At 53.0% G+C, this 24,163-nt stretch overlaps 1 protein-coding gene and 1 long non-coding RNA gene across 2 annotated transcripts; both read left to right on the top strand.

The window, feature by feature from the left end:
• Positions 1-491: 491 nt before the first annotated feature.
• Positions 492-23,710, top strand: U2AF2 (U2 small nuclear RNA auxiliary factor 2). Its single transcript, XM_071420844.1, has 14 exons — positions 492-1,105; positions 4,102-4,237; positions 6,060-6,089; positions 7,460-7,563; positions 9,318-9,469; positions 10,442-10,558; positions 11,727-11,865; positions 13,159-13,238; positions 14,452-14,574; positions 17,448-17,539; positions 20,736-20,927; positions 21,073-21,142; positions 22,154-22,192; positions 23,277-23,710. The coding sequence occupies exons 1-14, from the start codon at positions 1,057-1,059 to the stop codon at positions 23,370-23,372; spliced, it is 1,419 nt and encodes a 472-aa protein (XP_071276945.1). The 5' UTR covers positions 492-1,056; the 3' UTR covers positions 23,373-23,710.
• On the top strand, positions 21,568-22,143 carry LOC139587025 (uncharacterized). The gene is made up of 3 exons (XR_011678188.1): positions 21,568-21,599; positions 21,745-21,825; positions 21,964-22,143. It is a non-coding gene; the product is annotated as an uncharacterized lncRNA (long non-coding RNA).
• Positions 23,711-24,163: the final 453 nt, after the last annotated feature.

Below are 24,163 nucleotides of genomic sequence, written 5' to 3'. Positions count from 1 at the left end.
CCATGTCCCACCTTTTTTCCCACTTCCTTCTCGTTTTAGTCCCATTTTCCCCGGTTTTTCCCCCCATTTTTCCCGTTTTCCACCCATTTTTCCGATTTTTTTCCCAATTTTTTCCCATTTTTCTCCTCATTCCGAGAAAAGCCCCAAAACCAGGGGATTCCCAATTCTCCCCAAATTCCCTCAGATCCCCCCCAGGTCCCCCAGACCCCCCGGCCTCGCTCCCGGGGTCCCCTCAGGGGAATTTTGAGGGGAAAACCGAAAAACCGGGAAAAAAAATCCCCCCAGAAAACGGAAATCTCGCGAGATTTGAGCTCCTCGCGAGAATTTCCGCGGCCGCCAGGGGGCGCCCTCGCCGCTCCAGTTTCCCGCCAAAATCGGCCATGAGGGGAAAGGGGCGAGGCCAGCGCCGAAAGGGGCGGGGCAAACAAGGAAAAAGGCGGGGGTAATTAAAGGGGGCGGGGCACAGGGAAAAAGGCGGGGCCGCACCGGAGGGGGCGGGGCCAACCGGAGGGCCTCGCTTTACCGGCGGCGACCGCCGGAAGTTTTACGGGCCCCGGTGGAAGTGACGTAAGGGAGCTGAGGGGGTCCGAGCAGGGACGAAAGGGGCGAAAAGTGACGGAAAGCGGCGGAAAGTGCCCGGAACGGCGGCGGGAAGCGGCGGACGGGAACGGGAGGGAAGCGGAACGGCGGCGGACGGCGACCGGAAACGGAAAGCGCCGAGCGCGACCGGAAAGCGCCGAGCGGAGGCGGAAATTGGCGAACAAGGGCGGAAAAACCCGAGCAGTGACGGAAATCAACGTGCATCAGCGGAAAAACCCGAGCAGTGACGGAAAGGCCCGAAGTGCGGCGGAAAGGCCCCGAAGCGGCGGCGGAAATCGCCGAGCGCGGCCCGAGCGGCGCCGGAAGTGGCCGAGCGCGGCCGGAAGTGGCCGAGCGCAGCCGAGCGCGGACGGAGCCGCCGCGGCCTGAGCGCGGCCCGGCAGAGGAGCGGGAGGCGGCACCGGGAGCGGCCCCGAGGCACCGCGAGGGCTCGGCCAGGGCTCGGCCAGCGCCGCCATGTCCGACTTCGACGAGTTCGAGCGGCAGCTGAACGAGAACAAACAAGGTACCGGCCCCGCCCCCCCCCGCGCCTCACGGGGCGACCCCGGCGTGAGGGGGGGGAGGGAGCGAGCGAGGGAGGGAGGGGGCGCCGCCCTCAGGGACAGGCCACGCCCCCCGCCCCTCCCCCACCGCGTGCTCTCTGAGGGGGGGGGTCCCCACTTCGGGACCCCCCCCCCCTCAATTTTGGGGTTCCCACTTCGGGACCCTCCCCCTCAATTTTGGGGTCCCCCCCCCTCATTTGGAGCCCCCCCCCCTCAATTTTGGGTCCCCCCCATTTTGATCTCCCCCCATTTTGGGGTCCCTCCAATTTTGGGGTTTTCAAACCCCCCCCCCCCTTAATTTGGGGTCCCCCTTTTTTGATCCTCTCCTCAATTTTGGGGTTTTGAGCCCTCCCGATTTTGGGGTTCCCCCTTCGTGACCCCCCCCCCCCCCCTTTAATTTTGGGGTCCTCCTAATTTTTAATCCCCCTCAATTTTGGGGTCCGCCCTTGTTATCCCCTCCCATATTTTAGGGTCCCCCCAGTTTGGAGCCCCCTCAATTTGGGGTCCCCCCGTTTTTGGAGCCCCCTTCCTCCATTTGGGACTCCTCCGATTTTTATCTCCCCCATTTTGGGGTCCCCCAAATTCTGAAGTGAGTTTGGGGTAATTTTGGGGCGTATTTGGGGTTAATTTGGGAGGGAATTCGGGGTTATTTTAAGAGGATTTGGGGTTTGTTTGGTGGGAATTTGGGGTTAATTTGGGGGAGAATTTGGAATTATTTGGGGTTACTCTGGGGGGAGAATTTAGGGTTACTTTGAGGGTAATTTGGGGGGGAATTTGGGTTTATTTTGAGAGGATTTTGGGGTTATTTGGGGTTAATCTGAGGGGAGAATTTGGGGTTACTTTGAGGGGAATTTGGGGTTATTTTGAGGGTAATTTGGGGGGGAATTTGGGGTTATTTTGGGGGGATTTTAGGGTTATTTATCAGGGGATTTTGGGGTTAATTTGGGGCTATTTTGGGGAGGAACTTGGGGTTAATTTGGGAGGGAATTTCGTGGTTTTTGGGTGGGAATTTGGGGTTATTTTGGGGGGATTTGGGTGGAATTTGGGGTTATTTTGGGGGGATTTTAGGGTTATTTTTCAGGGGATTTTAGGGTTATTTTTCAGGGGATTTTTGGGGTTAATTTGGGGGTATTTTGGGGAGGAACTTGGGGTTAATTTGGGGAGGATCTTGGGGTTAATGTGGGAGGGAATTTCGTGTTATTTGGGGTTATTTTTTGGGGTTTTTTGTGAACTTTTTTTGGGTTTTCACCCGTTTTTCCCCATTTTCAGAGCGTGACACGGCCATGGCTCAGAGCTCAGTTTTTTGGGGTTTTTTTTGTGAATTTTTGGGGTTTTTAACCCATTTTTCCCCATTTCCAGAGCATGACAAGGCCATGGTTAAGAGCTCAGGTTTTTGGTGAATTTTTTGGGTTTTTAACCCATTTTTCACCCGTTTTTCACCGTTTTTCCCTGTCTCTAGAGTAGGACAAGGCCATGGCTCAGAGCTCAGGTTTTGGGTGAATTTTTGGGGTTTTTCATCCGTTTTTCCCCGTTTTTCACCCGTTTTCCCCCGTTTTCAGAGCGGGACAAGGAGAACCGGGACACGGCTCAGAGCCCAGTTTTTTGGGGTATTTTTGGTGAATTTTTTTGGTTTTTCACCCGTTTTTCCCCCGTTTTTCCCCATTTCCCAGAGCGGGACAAGGAGAACCAGGACACGGCTCAGAGCTCAGGTTTTTGGGGTATTTTTGGTGAATTTTTTTGGTTTTTCACCTGTTTTTCCCCTGTTTTTCCCCATTTCCAGAGCGGGACAAGGCCACGGCTCAGAGCTCAGGTTTTTGGGGTATTTTTTGGGTTTTTCACCCGTTTTTCCCCATTTCCCAGAACAGGACAAGGTCATGCCTCAGAGCTCAGGTTTTTGGTGAATTTTTGGGGTTTTTAACCCCTTTTTCCCCTGTTTTTCCCCATTTCCAGAGCGTGACAAGGCCATGGCTCAGAGCTCAGGTTTTTGGCGAATTTTTTGGGGTTTTTCACCCGTTTTTCCCCCGTTTTTCCCCTGTTTTTCCCCGTTTCCAGAGCGGGACAAGGCCACAGCTCAGAGCTCAGGGTTTTGGGGTATTTTTGGTGAATTTTTTTGGGATTTTTAACCTGTTTTTTCCCCGTTTTTCCCCATTTCCAGAGTGGGACAAGGCCACAGCTCAGAGCTCAGTTTTTTGGGGTATTTTTGGTGAATTTTTTGGGATTTTTCACACGTTTCCCCCCGTTTTTCCCCCGTTTTTCCCCGTTTCCAGAACGGGACAAGGAGAACCGGGACACAGCTCAGAGCTCAGGTTTTTTGTGAATTTTTGGGATTTTTCACCCATTTTTAACCCGTTTTTCCCCATTTCCAGAGCGGGACAAGGCCACAGCTCAGAGCTCAGGTTTTTGGTGAATTTTTGGGTTTTTCACCCGTTTTTTCTCCATTTCCAGAGTGTAACAAGGCCATGGCTCAGACCTCAGGTTTTTGATGATTTTTTTTGGGTTTTTAACCCATTTTCCCCCCGTTTTTCCCCATTTCCAGAGCGGGACAAGGCCGCAGCTCAGAGCCCAGTTTTTTGGGGTATTTTTGGTGAATTTTTTGGGTTTTTAACCTGTTTTTTCCCCATTTTCCAGAGCGGGACAAGGAGAACCGGGACACAGCTCAGAACTCAGGTTTTTTGGGGTATTTTTTGTGAATTTTTTGGGGGTTTTTAACCCACTTTTTCCCCGTTTTTCCCCATTTCCAGAGCGTGACAAGGCCACAGCTCAGAGCTCAGGTTTTTTGGGGTATTTTTTGTGAATTTTTTGGGGGTTTTTAACCCACTTTTTCCCCGTTTTTCCCCATTTTCCAGAGCGGGACAAGGAGAACCGGGACACGGCTCAGAGCTCAGGTTTTTTGGGGTATTTTTTGTGAATTTTTTGGGGGTTTTTAACCCACTTTTTCCCCGTTTTTCCCCATTTCCAGAGCGGGACAAGGAGAACCGGCACCGCAAGCGCTCCCACAGCCGCTCCCGCAGCCGCGACCGCAAACGGCGCAGCCGCTCCCGGGAGAGGAGGAACCGCGACCAGCGCAGCGTCAGCAGGGACCGCCGGCGCCGCAGGTGACACAGGGACACACCTGGGACACACCTGAGATACACCTGGGGACACCTGAGATACACCTGGGGCACATTGGGGACATTGGGGATACACCTGGGACACACCTGGGACAATGGGGATACACCTGGGGGCAATGGGGAGGAACCGCGACCAGCGCAGCGTCAGCAGGGACCGCCGGCGCCGCAGGTGACACAGGGACACACCTGGGATACACCTGAGATACACCTGGGGACACCTGAGATACACCTGAGATACACCTGGGGACACCTGAGACATTGGGGATATACCTGAGATACACCTGGGGCATTGGGGATACACCTGGGGGCACCTGGGACACACCTGGGGCATTGGGGATACCCTGGGGGCAATGGGGAGGGAGGAACCGCGACCAGCGCAGCGTCAGCAGGGACCGCTGGCGCCGCAGGTGACACAGGGACACACCTGGGGACACCTGAGATACACCTGAGATACACCTGGGGACACCTGGGGACACCTGGGACACACCTGGGACACACCTGGGACAAGGGGGACACACCTGGGGGACACCTGGGGCAGTGGGGACACACTTGGGACAATGGGGACACCTTGGGGACACACCTGGGACAGCCCTGGGGCAATGGGGACACCTTGGGGACACATTGGGGACATTGGGGACACACCTGGGACACACCTGGCACAGTGGGGACACACCTGGGACACACCTGGGGACACCTGGGGCAATGGGGACACACCTGGGGCAATGGGGACACACCTGGGACACACCTGGGACACACCTGGCACAGTGGGGACACACCTGGGGCAATGGGGACACACCTGGGACACACCTGGCACAGTGGGGACACACCTGGGGCAATGGGGACACACCTGGGACACAGCTGGGACACACCTGGGGCAATGGGGACACACCTGGGGCAATGGGGACACACCTGGGACACACCTGGGGCAGTGGGGACACACCTGGGACACACCTGGGTCAATGGGGACACACCTGGGACACACCTGGGACACACCTGGGACACACCTGGGACAATGGGGACACCTTGGGGACACATTGGGGACATTGGGGACACACCTGGGACACACCTGGCACAGTGGGGACACACCTGGGACACACCTGCCACAGTGGGGACACACCTGGGACACACCTGGGGACACCTGGGGCAATGGGGACACACCTGGGGCAATGGGGACACACCTGGGACACACCTGGGACACACCTGGCACAGTGGGGACACACCTGGGGCAATGGGGACACACCTGGGGCAATGGGGACACACCTGGGACACACCTGGGGCAGTGGGGACACACCTGGGACACACCTGGGTCAATGGGGATACACCTGGGACACACCTGGGACACACCTGGGACAATGGGGACACCTTGGGGACACATTGGGGACATTGGGGACACACCTGCCACAGTGGGGACACACCTGGGACACACCTGGCACAGTGGGGACACACCTGGGACACACCTGGGGACACCTTGGGGACATTGGGGACACACCTGGGTACACACTGGGGACAATGGGGACACACCTGGGACACACCTGGGACACACCTGGGACACACCTGGGGCACACCTGGGACAATGGGGACACCTTGGGGACACATTGGGGACACACCTGGGACACACCTGGGGCAATGGGGACACATTGGGGACACACCTGGGACACACCTGGGGCCACTTTGGGGACATTTTGGGGACACACCTGGGACACACCTGGGGCAGTGGGGACACACCTGGGACACACCTGGGACACTTTGGGGACATTTTGGGCTCACTGGGGGCTCTGAGCCCCTCTGAGCTGCCCCTCCCCCACAGGTCACCCCTGAGCCTCTCGGGACCCCTGAGGTGAGCCTGGGGGGGGTGGGGGGATTTGGGGCAATTTGGGGCTTTTTGGGGTTTTTTGGGGGTTTTCAGAGTTTTTTAGGGTTTTTTTTAAAGTTTTTTTAGTTTTTTTTTTGGGGGGGATTTTTAGGGTTTTTTGGGGTTTTTTTTTTAGTATTTTTAGGGTTTTTTTGGGGGGGATTTTCAGGGTTTTTTGGGATTTTTTAGGGTTTTTTTTGGGGTTTTTTTTTGGGAGGGATTTCAGAGGTTTTTGGTTTTTTTTTTAGGTTTTTGGGTTTTTTTTGGGGGGGGTTTTCAGGGTTTTTATTGGGAGATTTTTTGGTGGTTTTTGGGGTGGTTTTTGGGGCTGTTCAGGGGATATTTTGGGGAGGGTTTCTGGGGTGGTTTTGGGGTGTTTTTTAGGGTGTTTCCGGTGTGATTTTTGGGGTGCTTTTTTGGTGTTTTTGGGGTTTTTATTGGGAAATTTTTTGGGGTGTTCCTGGGGTGTTTTTGGGGTGTTTTTTGGGGTGTTTTTGGGGTGTTTTTGGGGTGTTTTTGGAGTGTTTTCTGCTGTGTTTTTGGGTTGTTTTCAGGGGTGTTTTTTGGGGTGCTTTTTTGGTGTATTTTTGCTGTTTTTTTGGTGTTTTTGGGGTGTTTTTGGGGTGTTTTTTTGGTATGTTTTGGGTGTTTTTGAGTGGTTTTTTTTGGTGTTTTTGGGGTGTTTTTGGGGTGTTTTTGGAGTTTTTATTGGGTGATTTTTTGGGGTGTTTTTGGGGTGTTTTTGGGGTATTTTGGGGAGGGGTTTTAGGAGGGTTTCTGGGGTGTTTCTGGGGTGTTTTTGGGGTGTTTTCTGCTGTGTTTTTGGATTGTTTTCAGGGGTGTTTTTTGGGGTGTTTTTAGGGTGTTTCTGGGGTGTTTTTTTGGTGTTTTTGCGGTGTTTTTGGGGTGGTTTTTTGGTTTATTTTTGGTTTTTTTTGGTGTTTCTGGGGTGTTTTTTGGGGTGTTTTTTGGGGTGTTTTGGGGAGGGGTTTTAGGAGGGTTTTTGCGGTGGTTTTGGGGTGTTTTTAGGGTATTTTGGGGTGTTTTTTTGCTGGTTTTTTGGTGTTTTTGGGGTGTTTTTAGGGTGTTTTTGGGGTGTTTTGGGGAGGGTTTCTGGGGTGTTTTTTTGGTGTTTCTGGGGTGGTTTTTGGGGTGTTTTTAGGGTGTTTTTAGGGTGTTTTTGGGGTGTTTTGGGGAGGGTTTCTGGGGTGTTTTTTTGCTGTTTTTTTGCCCTTTTTTTTGCTGTTTTTCGGTATTTTTGGGTTATTTTGGGGGTATTTTGGGGGCTCACCTGCACAGCCCCCTCCCCAAATCCCCCAACCCCCCCCATTTCCCCCCTCCCCCCCCCTTTCCAGCCGCTCCCCCCGGCACGAGAAGAAAAAGAAAATCCGGAAATATTGGGATGTGCCCCCCCCCGGCTTCGAGCACATCACCCCCATGCAGTACAAGGCCATGCAGGGTGAGACCCCTCCCCAAATTCATTGGGACCCCCGGGAACCCCCCCAAACCCGCTGGGACCCACAGGGACCCCCCAAACCCCCCCAAACCCCGCCCGGCTTCGAGCACATCACCCCCATGCAGTACAAGGCCATGCAGGGTGAGACCCCTCCCCAAATTCACTGGGACCCCCCAGAACCCCCCCAAACCCCACAGGGACCCCCCCAAACCCACAGGGACCCACAGGGACCCCCCAAACCCCGCCCGGCTTCGAGCACATCACCCCCATGCAGTACAAGGCCATGCAGGGTGAGACCCCTCCCCAAATTCACTGGGACCCCCCCCAAACCCCACAGACCCCACAGGAACCCCCCCAGACCCACAGGGACCCCCCCCCATAACTTCTGGAGACCCCAGACCCCCCAAATCCCCCCAAATCCCCCCAAATCCCCCCAAATCCCCCCCAAGGTCCCTCCAAGCCCCATCAGGAGCTCCCAGATCATTCCAGGGCCACCCCGTGAGCCCTCCCAGAGACCCCAAACGGCCCCAAATCCCCCATAACCCAGCCCAGAGACCCCAAACGGCCCCAAATCACCTCAGGACCCCCCAAACCCCCCCAGGACCCCCCAAACCCCCCATAATCCCCATTTTCCTGTTCCCAGCCGCGGGTCAGATCCCGGCCACGGCGCTGCTGCCCACCATGACCCCGGACGGCCCCAAATCCCCCCATAACCCATCCCAGAGACCCCAAATGGCCCCAAACACCCCCATAACCCATCTCAGAGACCCCAAATCACCCCCAAACAGCCCCAAATCCCCTCAGGATCCCCCATAACCTATCCCAGAGACCCCAAATCCCCTCATCACCCCCATTTCTCCCCCCCAGCCGCGGGTCAGATCCCGGCTACGGCCCTGCTGCCCACCATGACCCCCCAAACAGCCCCATAACCCATCCCAGAGACCCCAAACCACCCCCAAACAGCCCCCAAACCCCCCCAAAGCCCTCATAACCCATCCCAGAGACCCCAAATGGCCCCAAATCCCCCCCAAACAGCCCCAAACAGCCCCATAACCCTCATCACCCCCCATTTTCCCATTCCCAGCCGCGGGTCAGATCCCGGCCACGGCGCTGCTCCCCACCATGACCCCGGACGGCCCCAAATCCCCCCCAAACAGCCCCAAATCCCCCATAACCCATCCTAGAGACCCCAAACCTCCCCAAATCCCCTCAGGACCCCCCATAATCCCTGTTTGTCCCCCCAGCCGCGGGTCAGATCCCAGCCACGGCGCTGCTGCCCACCATGACCCCGGACGGCCCCAAATCCCCCCCAAACGGCCCCAAATCCCCCCCAAACGGCCCCAAATCCCCCCATAACCCTCATTTCTCCCCCCCAGCCGCGGGTCAGATCCCAGCCACGGCCCTGCTGCCCACCATGACCCCGGACGGCCCCAAACCCCCCCCAAATCACCCCATAACCCATCCCAGACACCCCAAACCCCCCCAAGACCCCCCAAATCCCCCCCAGGACCCCCCCAAATCCCCCAAATCACCCCATAATCCCCCCATTTTCCCCATTCCCAGCCGCGGGTCAGATCCCGGCCACGGCCCTGCTGCCCACCATGACCCCGGACAGCCCCAAATCCCCCCCAAACAGCCCCATAACCCATCCCAGGGACCCCAAACCCCCCCCAAACATCCCCAAACAGCCCCAAATCCCCCCCAAATCCCCCCCAAATCCCCTCAGGACCCCCCATAATCCCTGTTTGTCCCCCCAGCCGCGGGTCAGATCCCGGCCACGGCCCTGCTGCCCACCATGACCCCGGACGGCCTGGCCGTCACCCCCACGCCGGTGCCCGTGGTCGGCAGCCAAATGACGCGGCAGGCGCGGCGCCTCTACGTGGGCAACATCCCCTTCGGCATCACCGAGGTGATTAATTGGGTTAATTGGGGCTAATTGGGGCTAATTGGGGTTAATTGGGGCGCCTCTACGTGGGCAACATCCCCTTCGGCATCACCGAGGTGATTAATTGGGGTTAATTGGGTTAATTGGGGTTAATTGGGGTGTGTCTGTATGGGCAACATCCCCTTCGGCATCACCGAGGTGATTAATTGGGGTTAATTGGGGTTAATTGGGGTTAATTGGGGTTAATTGGGGTTAATTGGGGTTAATTGGGGTTAATTGGGGTGTCTTTATATGGGCAACATCCCCTGGCATCACCGAGGTGATTAATTGGGGTTAATTGGGGTTAATTGGGGCTAATTGGGGTGTGTCTGTACGGGCAACATCCCCTTCGGCATCACCGAGGTGATCAACGGGTTAATTGGGGTTAATTGGGGCTAATTGGGGTTAATTGGGGATTTATTAATGTTTATTTGGGGTTATTTGGGTTTATTTTGGTTTATTGGGGTTTATTTGGGGTTATTTGGGGTTTCTTTGGGGTTATTTCTGGGGATTTTGGGGCCCCTCTATGTGGGCAACAACCCCAAATTTCCCCATTTCTAACCCAAAATTTTTGATTTTCCCTCTCCAAACCCCCAAATTTCTGTGTTTTTGACCCAAAATCTGTGATTTTTTCGCCCCAAACCCCCCAAATTTCCTCATTACTGACCCTAAATTTCCCCATTTTCCCTCCCCAAATCCCCCAAATTTCCCCATTTCCGACCCCAAATTTGTGATTTTCCCTCCCCAAACCCTCGAAATTTCCCCATTTCCGACCCAAAATTTGTGATTTTCCCACCCCAAACCCCCCAAATTTCCTTATTTCTAACCCAAAATTTATGATTTTCCCTCCCCAAACCCCCAAATTTCCCCATTTCCGACCCCAAAATTTGTGATTTTTTCTCCCCAAACCCCCCAATTCCTGTATTTCTGACCCAAAATTTGCGTTTTTCACCCCAGGAGGCCATGATGGATTTCTTCAACGCCCAAATGCGCCTGGGGGGGCTGACCCAGGCCCCCGGGAACCCCGTGCTGGCCGTGCAGATCAACCAGGACAAGAACTTCGCCTTCCTCGAGGTGATTTTGGGGTGAATTCGGGGGATTTTGGGAAAATTTGGGTTTTTCTGGGTGAATTTTGGGAAAATTTGGGGTTTTTGGGGTGAATTTGGGGTGAATTTGGGGGTGAACCCCGTGCTGGCCGTGCAGATCAACCAGGACAAGAACTTCGCCTTCCTCGAGGTGGTTTTGGGGTGAATTCGGGGGATTTTGGGAAAATTTGGGGTTTTTTAGGTGAATTTTGGGAAAATTTGGGGGATTTTGGGGGATTTTGGTGAACCCCGTGCTGGCCGTGCAGATCAACCAGGACAAGAACTTCGCCTTCCTCGAGGTGGTTTTGGGGCCAATTCTGAGGATTTTGGGAAAATTTGGGGTTTTTTGGGTGATTTCAGGGGTTTTTGGGTGAATTTGGGGTGAATTTGGGGGGTTTTGGGGCAAATTCAGAGGCTTGGGAGAAATTCGAGGGGTTTTGGGGTGAATTTGGGAGGTTTTGGGAGGAATTTGGGGTTTCCAGCCCCGTTTCTGCCCCATTTTGGTTTCCCAGCCCCATTCTGTGATTTCCTGCCCCATTCCTGACCCATTTTCTGTGGTTTTTGCCCCATTTCTGATTCCCAGCCCCATTCCTGACCCGTTTTCTGTGGTTTTTGCCCCATTTTTGTGCTTTTTGCCCCATTTTTGTGCTTTTTGCCCCATTCCTGACCCGTTTTCTGTGGTTTTTGCCCCATTCCTGACCTGTTTTCTGTGGTTTTTGCCCCATTTCTGGATTCCCAGCCCCATTCCTGACCCATTTTGAGTTCCCAGCCCCATTCCTGACCCGTTTCTGTGGTTTTTGCCCCATTTCTGTGGTTTCTGCCCCATTTTTGTGCTTTTTGCCCCATTCCTGACCTGTTTTCTGTGGCTTTTGCCCCATTTTTGTGCTTTTTGCCCCATTCCTGACCGTTTTTTGTGGTTTTTGCCCCATTTCTGTGGTTTTTGCCCCATTTCTGTGCTTTCTGCCCCATTCCTGACCCATTTTCTGTGTTTTTTGCCCCATTTCTGGTTTCCTGACCCGTTTTTTGTGCTTTCTGCCCCATTCCTGACCCGTTTTCTGTGCTTTTTGCCCCATTTCTGTGCTTTCTGCCCCATTCCTGCCCCATTTTTTGTGCTTTTTTCCCCATTCCTGACCCGTTTTTTGTGCTTTCTGCCCCAGTTCCGCTCGGTGGATGAGACGACGCAGGCCATGGCCTTCGATGGGATCATTTTCCAGGGGCAGTCGCTCAAGATCCGGCGGCCCCACGATTACCAACCCCTGCCCGGCATGTCCGAGAACCCCTCGGTCTATGTGCCAGGTGAGAGCTCCTAAATCCCCTGAAATCACCCCAAAAATCAGCCCAAAAATACCCCTGAGATAGCCCTGAAATCAGCCCAAAAATCCCCTGAAATCAGCCCAAAAATCCCCTGAAATCAGCCCAAAATTACCCTGAAATCATCCTAAAAATAGCCCTGAAATCAGCCCTGAAATCAGCCCCAAAATACCCTGAAATCAGCCCAAACGCCTGCCCGGCATGTCCGAGAACCCCTCGGTCTATGTGCCAGGTGAGAGCTCCTAAATCCCCTGAAATCACCCCAAAATTACCCTGAAATCAGCCCAAAAATAGCCCCGAAATCAGCCCAAAAATCACCCCAAAAATACCCCTGAGATACCCCTGAAATCAGCCCAAACGCCTGCCCGGCATGTCCGAGAACCCCTCGGTTTACGTGCCTGGTGAGAGCCCCAAAACATCATAAAATAACCCCAAAATTACCCTGAAATCAGCCCAAAAATAACCCCGAAATCAGCCCTGAAATCAGCCCCAAAATCCCCTGAAATCAGCCCAAACCCCTGCCCGGCATGTCCGAGAACCCCTCGGTCTATGTGCCAGGTGAGAGCTCCTAAATCCCCTGAAATCACCCCAAAATTACCCTGAAATCAGCCCTGAAATCACCCCAAAAACACCCCAAAAATGAGCCCAAAAATAACCCTGAATTCAGCCCAAAAACCCCCTGAAATCAGCCCAAACCCCTGTCCGGCATGTCCGAGAGCCCCTCAGTCTATGTGCCTGGTGAGAGCCCCAAAACACCCCAAAAATACCCCAAAAATTACCCTGAAATCAGCCCAAAAATGCCCCCAAAATTCTCTGAAATCAGCCCAAAAATAATCTTGAGATAGCCCTGAAACCAGCCCAAAAATCCTCTGAAATCAACCCAAAAACACCCCTGAAATCAGCCCAAAAATCCCCTGAAATCAACCCAAAAATAACCCTGAGATAGCCCTGAAACCAGCCCAAAAATCCCCCAAAAATCCTCTGAAATCAGCCCAAAAATGCCCAAAAAATCAGGGATGCTCCCAAGTTCTGGGGGGGATTTTGGTGTTTCCAGGTGGGATTTTTGGGGATTCCAGGTGGGAATTTTGGGGGTTCCAGGGCAATTTTGGGGATTCCAGGTGGGAATTTTGGGGGTTCCAGGTGGGATTTTGGTGTTTCCAGGTGGGAATTTGGGGATTCCAGGGTAATTTTGGGGTTTCCAGGTGGAATTTTTGGGGTTTCCAGGTGGGATTTTGGGGTTTCCAGGTGAGAATTTAGGATTTTTTTGGCCTTTTCCAGGTGTGGTGTCCACGGTGGTCCCGGACTCCGCCCACAAACTTTTCATTGGGGGCCTCCCCAATTACCTGAACGACGACCAGGTGAGGGGGGGGAACCCCAAAAATCCCTAAAATCTCCCCAAAAAAATCCCCCCAAAAAATCTCATCCCTTAAACTGGGGAGGAGACCACAAATCCCCAAAAATCCCTAAAATCCCCCCAAAAAATCCCCCCCAAAAATCTCATCCTAAAAACTGGGGAGGAGACCCCAAATTCCCCCAAAATCCCCCCAAAAAATTCCGTTTCTTAAACTGGGGAGAAAACCCGAAATTCCCCAAAAATCCCCCCAAAAATCCCATCCTAAAAACTGGGGAGGAGACCCCAAATTCCCCCAAAATCCCCCCAAAGAATTCCATTTCTTAAACTGGGGAAGAGACCCCAAATTCCCAAAAATCCCCCAAAAAATCCCCAAAAAAATCTCATCCCTTGAACTGGGGAGGAGACCCCAAATTCCCCAAAAATCCCCCCAAAAATCCCCCCAAAAATCCCATCCTAAAAACTGGGGAGGAGACCCCAAATCCTACAAAAATCCCCCCAAAAAATTCCATTTCTTAAACTGGGGAGAAGACCCCAAATTCCCAAAAATCCCCCAAAAAATCCCCCAAAAAATCTCATCCCTTGAACTGGGGAGGAGACCCCAAATTCCCCAAAAATCCCCCCAAAAATTCCATTTCTTAAACTGGGGAGGAGACCCCAAATCCCCTAAAATTCCCCCAAAAAATCGACCCCAGGGTGGGATTTTGGGGGTTTTTGGGAGGGGTTCCCTTGTTCCAGAGGGGGAGAATTCCCAAATTCCAGAGAAAAAAATTCCCAAATCCTGGGGGGGTTCCCAAATTCCGGGGGGTGTTCCCAGAGCCCCAAAATCCCCCAAATTCACCCCAAAATTCCCCAAATTCTGCTCAAATCAGCACCAGGAACGGGACGGGGTCCATTGGGATTCCTGGGGTATTTTGGGGAGGGGGATCCCAAATCCCAGGGGGGAAATTCCCAAATTCCAGAGGGGAATTCCTGGGTCCTGGGGGCCACTCCCAGAGCCCCAAAATCCCCCAAATTCACCCCAAAATTTCCCAAATTCTGCTCAAATCCGAACAAGGAACGGGATGGGTTTGATTGGGATTCCTGGGGTATTTTGGGGAGGGGGATCCCAAATTCCAGAGGGGAAATTCCCAAATTCCAGAGGGGAATTCCCGGGTCCTGGGGGCCACTCCCAGAGCCCCAAAATGGCCCAAATTCACCCCAAAATTTCCCAAATTCAGGTGAAGGAGCTGCTGACGTCCTTCGGGCCCCTCAAGGCCTTCAACCTGGTCAAGGACAGCGCCACGGGGCTGAGCAAGGGCTACGCCTTCTGCGAGTACGTGGACATCAACGTCACTGACCAGGTACCAAAATAGCCCAAAAATGGCCCAAAATCTGCCCCAGAAACGGCCCAAAATCTGCACAAAGTCTGCCCAAAAACTGCCCCAAAAACGGCCCAAAAACTGCCCCAAAAACTGCCCCAAAATGCCCCAAAACAACAGCCCAAAAACTGCCCCAAATCAGCGAGTACGTGGACATCAACGTCACTGACCAGGTACCCAAAAACACCCAAAAATGACCCAAAATCTGCCCCAGAAACGGCCCAAAATCTGCCCCAAAAACTGTGCAAAAACTGCCCCAAAAACTGTGCAAAAACTGCCCCAAAAACTGCTCAAAAACTGCCCCAAAATGCCCCAAAACAACTGCCCCAAAACTGCCCCAAAATGGCCCAAAACAACAGCCCAAAACTGCCCCAAGATCAGCGAGTACGTGGACATCAACGTCACTGACCAGGTACCAAAAACGCCCTAAATCTGCCCAAAAACTGTCCCAAAAACTGTGCAAAAACTGCCCAAAAACTGTCCCAAAATCTGTGCAAAACTGCCCCAAAAACTGTGCAAAAACTGCCCCAAAACGGCCGAAAATCAGCGAGTACATGGACATCAACGTCACTGACCAGGTACCCAAAAACACCCAAAAATGACCCAAAAACTGCCCCAGAAACTGTGCAAAAACTGCCCCAAAAACTGTGCAAAAACTGCCCCAAAACGGCCCAAAATCAGCGAGTACGTGGACATCAACGTCACTGACCAGGTACCAAAACTGCCCTAAAATGGCCCAAAATCTGCCCCAGAAACGGCCCAAAATCTGCCCCAAAAACTGTGCAAAAACTGCTCCAAAAACTGCCCCAAAATGGCCCAAAATCAGCGAGTACGTGGACATCAACGTCACTGACCAGGTACCCAAAAACACCCAAAACTGGCCCAAAATCTGCCCCAGAAACGGCCCAAAATCTGCCCCAAAAACTGTGCAAAAACTGCTCAAAATTCACCCAAAAAATCCACCCCAAATCCACGCAAAACGGCCGAAAATCAGCGAGTACGTGGACATCAACGTCACTGACCAGGTACCCAAAAATACCCAAAAATGGCCCAAAATCTGTGCAAAAACTGCTCAAAAACTGTGCAAAAACTGCCCCAAAAACTGTGCAAAAACTGCCCCAAAATGGCCCAAAATCAGCGAGTACGTGGACATCAACGTCACTGACCAGGTACCAAAACTGCCCAAAAATGGCCCAAAATCTGCCCCAAAAACTGTGCAAAAACTGCTCAAAAACTGCCCCAAAAACTGTGCAAAAACTGCCCCAAAATGCCCCAAAACAACAGCCCAAAACTGCCCCAAAATCAGCGAGTACGTGGACATCGTCACTGACCAGGTACCAAAAACACCCAAAAACGGCCCAAAATCTGCCCCAGAAACTGTCCCAAAAATTGTGCAAAAACTGCCCCAAAAACTGCCCCAAAATGGCCCAAAATCCACCCAAAATCCACCCAAAAAATCCTCCCCAAATCCACACAAAACTGCCCAGAAACTGCCCCAAAAATGGCCCCAAAACAGCCCAAAACCCACCCAAAATCAGCCCCAAATCCGCTCCTGGGGGTCCCCAAACCCCCCCAGATTTGGGGAGGGGGTCCCTGGGCTCCCCCTAATTTGGGGAGGGGGTCCCTGACCGCCCCCAAATCTTCATAAAACCCCAAATCCCCCCCAAAAAACGCCCCAAAATCCCAGAATTTCCCCCCATTTCTGCCCCAAATCCGCTCCTGGGTGTCCCCAAACCCCTCCAGATTTGGGGAGGGGGTCCCTGGGCTCCCCCATAATTTGGGGAGGGGGTCCCTGGGCTCCCCCATAATTTGGGGAGGGGGTCCCCGATTTCCCCGCTAATTTGGGGAGGGGGTCCTGACCCCCCCAAATCTTTATAAAACCCCAAATCCTCCCCCAAAATCCCAGAATTTCCCCCCAAACTCTCCCCAAACCCCCCCATAATTTGGGGAGGGGGTTCCCCGGGCTCTCCTCTAATTTGGGGAGGGGCTCCCTGGGCTCCCCCCATAATTTGGGGAGGGGTCCCTGACCCCCCTAATTTGGGGAGGGGGTCCTCAAATTCCCCCCAAACCTTTATAGAACCCCAAATCCCCCCCAAAATCCCAGAATTTCCCCCCAAACTCTCCCCAAACCCCCCCAATTTGGGGAGGGGGTCCCAGGCCTCTCCCCCATAATTTGGGGAGGGGGTCCCCAGGCTCTCCCCAATTTGGGGAGGGGTCCCCAATTTCCCCCCAGATTTCGAGTGGGGGTCCCAAATCTTTTTAAATGCCCAAATCCCCCCCAAAAAACGCCCCAAATCCCCCCCAAAAATCCCAGAATTTCCCCCCAAACCCCCCCGGATTTGGGGAGGGGGTCCCTGGGCTCCCCCATAATTTGGGGAGGGGGTCCCCAAACCCTCCCAAATTTAGAGTGGGGGTCCCAAATCTTTATAAAACCCCAAATCCCCCCCAAAAAATGCCCCAAATCCCCCCCAAAATCCCAGAATTTCCCCCCAAAGCCCCCCGGATTTGGGGAGGGGGTCCCCAAACCCCCCCATAATTTGGGGAGGGGGTCCCTGGTCTCCCCCCCAATTTGGGGAGGGGGTCCCCGGGCTGCCCCCTAAATTTGGGGAGGGGGTCCTGACCTCCCAAATCTTCATAAAACCCCAAATCTCCCCCCTCAAAACGTGCCCCAAATCCCCCCCAAAATCCCAGAATTTCCCCCCAAACCCCCCTAATTTGGGGAGGGGGTCCCTGGTCTCTCCCCCCAATTTGGGGAGGGGGTCCCTGGTCTCTCCCCCCAATTTGGGGAGGGGCTCCCTGGTCTCTCCCCAATTTGGGGAGGGGTCCCTGACCCCGTGTCCCCCCGTGCCCCCCAGGCCATTGCCGGCCTCAATGGGATGCAGCTCGGGGACAAGAAGCTGCTGGTGCAGAGGGCGAGCGTGGGGGCCAAGAACGCCACCCTGGTGAGTGGGGACCCCTCCCCAAATTCACGGGGGGGGGGGCTCGGGGACCGCTCCCCAAAATCTGGGGGGGCTCAGGGACCCCTCCCCAAAATTTGGGGTTTTTTTGTGGAAGTTTTTCCAAGATATGGGGATTTTTGGGGGGTTTTTCGGGGAATCCATCCCAAAATCTGGGGGGGGACCCTGGGACCCCTCCCCAAATTCATGGGGGGGCTCGGGGACCCCTCCCCAAAATCTGGGGGGGGCTCAGGGACCCCTCCCCAAAATTTGGGGTTTTTTGGTGGAAGCTTTTGGAAGATATGGGGATTTTTGGGGGGTTTTTGGGTTTCTTTTTTGTGTTTTTTTTGGGGAATCCATCCCAAAATCTGGGGGGGGGAAGGTTTGGGGACCCCTCCCCAAATTCAGGGTGAGGGGGGTCTGGGAAATGTTGAGAAAAATGGGGGGAAAATGGGGGAAAATATTAGAAAATTTGGGGGGAAAATGGGGAAAAAGGGGGAAAAGGTCAGAAAATTTGGGGGGAAAATGGGAAATATTGAGAAACAAAGGGAAAAATGGGGGGAATTGGGGGAAAGGTTAAAAAATTTGGGGGGGAAATGGGAAAATTGGGGGAAAAGGGGGAAAAGGTTAGAAAATTTGGGGATAAAAATGGGGGGAAAATTGCAGAAAAAATGGGAAAAATTGGGGGAAAATATTGGGAAAATTAGGGGGAAAATGGGATTAAAAAATAGGAAAAAATGGGGAGGAATTGGGGAAAATATTTCCCGTTTTTATCCCTTTTTACCTCACGTTGTCCCCCCCCATTTCCCCCAACATTTCCCATTTTTATCCCATTTTTTTCCCCCAACATTTCCCATTTCTCCCCGTTTTCCCCCCAACATTTCCCATTTCCATCCCTTTTTTTTCCCTGTTTTTCCCCCAACATTCCCCATTTTCCCCCATTATTTTCCCCCAACATTCCCCATTTCCCCCCATATTCCCCCCCGTTTTTTTTCCCCAATTTCCCCATTATTTCCCCCCAACATTCCCCATTTTTATCCCATTATTTTCCCCCAACACTTCCCATTTTTCCCCTGTTTTTTTCCCCCAACATTTCCCATTTCCATCCCATTTTTTTCCCAACATTTCCCATTATTTTCCCCCTGGTTTTTTTCCCCAATTTCCCCATTATTTTCCCCCAACATTTCCCATTTTTATCCCATTTTTTTTTCCCCCAACATTCCCCATTTCCCCCCATATTTCCCCCCATTTTTTTTCCCCGATTTCCCCATTATTTCCCCCCAACATTTCCCATTTCCCCCCATTATTTCCCCCCAACATTTCCCATTTTCCCCTCACGTTTTCCCTGTTTTTCCCCCAACATTTCCCATTTTTATCCCGTTTTTTCCCCCAAACATTTCCCATTTCCCCCCATTTTTTCCCCAACATTTCCCATTTCCCCCCGTTTTTTTCCCCAATTTCCCCATTATTTCCCCCCAACATTCCCCATTTCCCCCCATATTCCCCCCATTTTTTCCCCGACATTTCCCATTTTACCCCCGTTTTTTCCCCAATTTCCCCATTATTTTCCCCCAACATTTCCCATTTTCCCTCCGTTTTTTCCCCCAATTTCCCCTGTTTTTCCCCCAACATTTCCCACTTTTATCCCATTATTTCCCCCCGTTTTTTTCCCCAATTTCCCCATTATTTTCCCCCAACATTTCCCATTTCCCCCCATTTTTTTCCCCCAACATTCCCCATTTTCCCCCCCATATTTCCCCTCACTTTCCCCCAACATTCTCCATTTCCCCCCATATTTCCCCCCGTTTTTTTCCCCAATTCCCCCATTTTTTCCCCCAACGTCTCCCATTTTTCCCCCATTTTTTCCCCCCAACATTCCCCATTTTTATCCCATTTCCCCTCACATTTCCCCCCATTTTTTTCCCAACATTTCCCATTTCCCCCTGGTTTTTTTCCCCAATTTCCCCATTATTTTCCCCCAACATTCCCCATTTTTATCCCATTATTTTCCCCCAACATTTCCCATTTTCCCCCTGTTTTTCCCCAACATTTCCCATTTTCCCCCTGTTTATTTCCCCAACATTTCCCATTTTTATCCCATTTTTTCCCCCACCTTTTCCCCGATTTCCCTTGTTTTTTCCCCTCACTTTTCCCCCGTTTTCCCCCAACATTTCCCCATTTCCCCCCGTTTATTTCCCCTCACCTTTTCCCCGTTTTTCCCCCAACATTCCCCATTTTTATCCCATTATTTTCCCCCAACATTTCCCATTTCTCCCCCATTTTTTTCCCCAATTTCCCCCGTTTTTCCCCAACATTTCCCATTTCCCCCCGTTTATTTCCCCAACATTTCCCATTTTCCCCCATTATTTTCCCCCAACATTCCCCATTTCTCCCCATATTTCCCCATTATTTTCCCCCCGTTTTTTCCCCCCATATTTCCCCTCACTTTCCCCCAACATTCCCCATTTCCCCCCATATTTCCCCCCTGTTTTTTCCCCGTATTTCCCCATTATTTTCCCCCACTATACATTTCCCATCATTTCCCCCTCACTTTCCCCAACATTCCCCATTTCCCCCCATATTTCCCCCTTTTTTTCCCAATTCCCCCATTTTTCCCCCCCCAACATTTCCCATTTTCCCCCCGTTATTTCCCCCAACATTTCCCATTTTTATCCCATTATTTTCCCCACTATTTCCCATTTTCCCTGTTTTTTTTCCCCTCACCTTTTCCCCGATTTCCCGTTTTTCCCCCAACATTTCCCATTTCCATCCCTTTTTTTTCCCTGTTTTTCCCCAACATTTCCCATTTTATCCCATTTTCCCCTCACCTTTTCCCCATTTTTCCCCCGTTTTCCCCCAACATTTCCATTTCCCTCCCGTTTATTTTCCCTCAACATTCCCCATTTCCCCCCATATTTCCCCCTGTTTTTTTTCCCCCAACATTCCCCATTTTCCCCCATTATTTTCCCCCAACATTCCCCATTTCCCCCCATATTCCCCCCCGTTTTTTTCCCCAATTTCCCCATTATTTCCCCCCAACATTCCCCATTTTTATCCCATTATTTTCCCCCAACATTTCCCATCATTTCCCCCTCACTTTCCCCCAACATTCCCATTCCCCCCCATATTTCCCCCATTTTTTTTCCCCAATTTCCCCATTATTTTCCCCCAACATTTCCCATCATTCCCCCTCACTTTCCATATTTTCCCCCCGTCCCCAGAGCACCATCACCAGACGCCGGTGACGCTGCAGGTGCCGGGGCTGATGAGCTCGCAGGTGCAGATGGGCGGGCACCCCACGGAGGTGCTGTGCCTGCTCAACATGGTGCTGCCCGAGGAGCTGCTGGACGACGAGGAGTACGAGGAGATCGTGGAGGACGTGCGCGACGAGTGCGGCAAGTACGGGCACCGTCAAATCCATCGAGATCCCGCGGCCCGTGGATGGAGTGGAGGTGCCTGGGTGTGGAAAGGTGAGAAATGGGAGATATGGGGTTACCTGTGTGCCCAGGTGTGCTGGGAATGGGTGGGAATGGGAGTGGGGCAGGTACGGCACCGTCAAATCCATCGAGATCCCCCGGCCCGTGGATGGCGTGGAGGTGCCTGGGTGTGGAAAGGTGAGAAATCCAAAATACAGCATCATATGGACTCACCTGTGTGCCCAGGTGTGCTGGGAATGGGTACTGGGGGCATAGGAATGGGAGTGGGGCAGGTACGGCACCGTCAAATCCATCGAGATCCCCCGGCCCGTGGATGGAGTCGAAGTACCTGGGTGTGGAAAGGTGAGAAATCCAAAATATCCACTCACCTGTGTGCCCAGGTGTGCTGGGAATGGGTACTGAGGGCAGGGAATGGAATGGGGCAGGTACGGCACCGTCAAATCCATCGAGATCCCCCGGCCCGTGGATGGCGTGGAGTACCTGGGTGTGGAAAGGTGAGAAATGGGAAATATCCACTCACCTGTGTGCCCAGGTGTGCCCAGGTGTGCCCAGGTGTGTCTGTGGTGCCCCAGGTGTGCCCAGGTGTGTTCAGGGTGTGCCCAGGTGTGCCCAGGTGAGCCCCAGGTGTGCCCAGGTGTGTCTGTGGTGCCCCAGCTGTGCCAGGTGTGCCCCAGGTGTGCCCAGGTGTGTTCAGGGTGTGCCCAGGTGTGTTCAGGGTGTGCCCCAGGTGTGCCCAGGTGTGCCCAGGTGTGTTCAGGTGTGTTCAGGGTGTGCCCCAGGTGTGTCTGTGGTGCCCCAGGTGTGCCCAGGTGTGCCCCAGGTGTGCCCAGGTGTGCTCAGGTGTGCCCAGGTGTGCTCAGGTGTGCCCAGGTGTGTTCAGGGTGTGCCCCAGGTGTGCCCAGGTGTGTGTTCAGGTGTGTTCAGGGTGTGCCCCAGGTGTGTCTGTGGTGCCCCAGGTGTGCCCAGGTGTGCCCCAGGTGTGTCCAGGTGTGTCCCAGGTGTGGCCCTGGGGCTGGGCCATGGAGTTCACATCAGCGTTCGACTGCCAGAGGGTCCCTGTGTCCTTACTGACCCAAAAATCACCCAAAAATGACCCAAAAATGACCCAAAATGACCCAAAATGACCCCAAATCTCAAAACTGCCCCAAAATGCTCCAAAATCTCGTTTTTTTTCCCCAAATTTCGCAGATTTTCGTGGAGTTCACGTCTGTTTTTGACTGCCAGAAGGCCCCTGTGTCCCTCTGTCCGTGCTCCCTCTCAATGGCCCCAAACAGCCCCCAAATCTGCATGAAATCACCCCAAATCTCAAAATACCCCAAAACTTCCCCAAAATGCCCCAAAATGCCCCAAAATCTCGTTTTTTTCCCCAAATTTCGCAGATTTTCGTGGAGTTCACATCGGTTTTCGACTGCCAGAAGGCCATGCAGGGCTGAGCTGTCCCCCTGTCCCTGTGCCCCATCCCAATGAGCCCAAATCCCTGTGAATTTACCCCAAAACACAAAAATACCCAAAAATGCCCCAAAATGCCCCAAAATCTCGTTTTTTTCCCCAAATCCCGCAGATTTTCGTGGAGTTCACGTCGGTTTTTTGACTGCCAGAAGGCCCCTGTGTCCCTCTGTCCGTGCTCCCTCTCAACGACCCCAAATCCCCATGAAATCACCCCCAAAACACAAAAATGCCCCAAAATGCCCCGAAATGCCCCAAAATCTCGGTTTTTTTTCCCCAAATCCCGCAGATTTTCGTGGAGTTCACGTCGGCTTTTGACTGCCAGAAGGCCCCTGTGTCCTTATGACCCCAAATCCCCTCTCAATGACCCCAAACAACCCCAAATCCCATGAATTTACCCCAAATCTCAAAAATACCCCAAAACTTCCCCAAAATGCCCAAAATCTCGTTTTTTTTCCCAAATCTCGCAGATTTTCGTGGAGTTCACGTCGGTTTTCGACTGCCAGAAGGCCCCTGTGTCCTTACTGACCCCGAATCCCCCCGAAATGACCCCGAATCCCCCCGAGATGACCCAAAATCACCCCAAAATGACCCAAAACACATAAAATGCCCCAAAATGCCCCAAAATCTCGGTTTTTTTCCCCAAATCCCGCAGATTTTCGTGGAGTTCACGTCGGTTTTCGACTGCCAGAAGGCCCCTGTGTCCCTCTGTCCGTGCTCCCTCTCAATGGCCCCAAACAGCTCCAAATCTGCATGAAATCACCCCAAATCTCAAAAATGCCCCAAAATGCCCAAAATCTCGTTTTTTTTTTCCCCAAATTTCTCAGATTTTCGTGGAGTTCACGTCGGTGTTCGACTGCAGAAGGCCATGCAGGGCCTCACGGGCCGCAAGTTCGCCAACCGCGTGGTGGTCACCAAGTTCTGCGACCCCGACTCCTATCACCGCCGCGACTTCTGGTAGCCCAGCCCCTTTTCCCCTCCGAGCCCCGCCCCCTTTCCCCCTCCGAGCCCCGCCCACTCCAGCCCCGATTTCCCGCGGTTTTACCCCAAAAATTTCGCCCCCTCCCCCTCCCCCCCCCGCGCTGGTTTCTCGTTGTAGCTTTGGCCGCCCCTCCCCCACCCGCCCCTCCCCCACCTCCCCCCCAGCCCCTCCCCCACCCCCCCCCCCGTTTTTTGGTATTGGAGGGAAAAGGGGGGGGAGGGGCGGCGGCGAAAGGGGGGGGAGGGGAAAAAACCCCACCCCCACCCGAGAGCCCCTCCCCCACCCCACCCCCCCCCAGGATTAAACGATTTTTCCAGGTTTTGGTGTTTTTGGTGTTTTTTGGTGTTTTTGGTGTTTTTTGGTGTTTTTTGGTGAATTTATTGATGTGGGGGGGTGGGGGCGGTTTGGGGGGGAATCGGAGGAGTTTTGGGTCAAAATTCCCAAATTTGGGGTAAAAAAAAGTCCCGGTTTTGGGTGAAATCCTCAGGTTTGGGGTTAAAGACTTTGGGTTTTGGGGTGAAATCCCCAGGTTTTAGGGAAAAACCTCCCAATTTTGGGGTGAAATCCCCGGGTTTGGGGTTAAAAACTTTGGGTTTTGGGGTGAAATCCCCCAATTTTAGGGGTAGAAACTCCCAATTTTGGGGTGAAATCGCCCAGTTCCAGGTTTGGAGTAAAAATTCCCAATTTTGGGGTAAAAATTTCCAGTTTTGGGGTAAAAATTCCCAATTTTGGGGTTAAGAAGTCTCAATTTTGGGGCTTAAACTCCCCCG

Source organism: Agelaius tricolor, unplaced genomic scaffold, assembly GCF_023055355.1.
Source record: "Agelaius tricolor isolate 1412-34295 unplaced genomic scaffold, bAgeTri1.0.p SCAF_166, whole genome shotgun sequence".
Classification (NCBI taxonomy): domain Eukaryota; kingdom Metazoa; phylum Chordata; class Aves; order Passeriformes; family Icteridae; genus Agelaius; species Agelaius tricolor.
The sequence above is the reverse complement of the archived record's forward strand: the minus strand, read 5'-3'. Positions and strand labels throughout refer to the sequence as shown.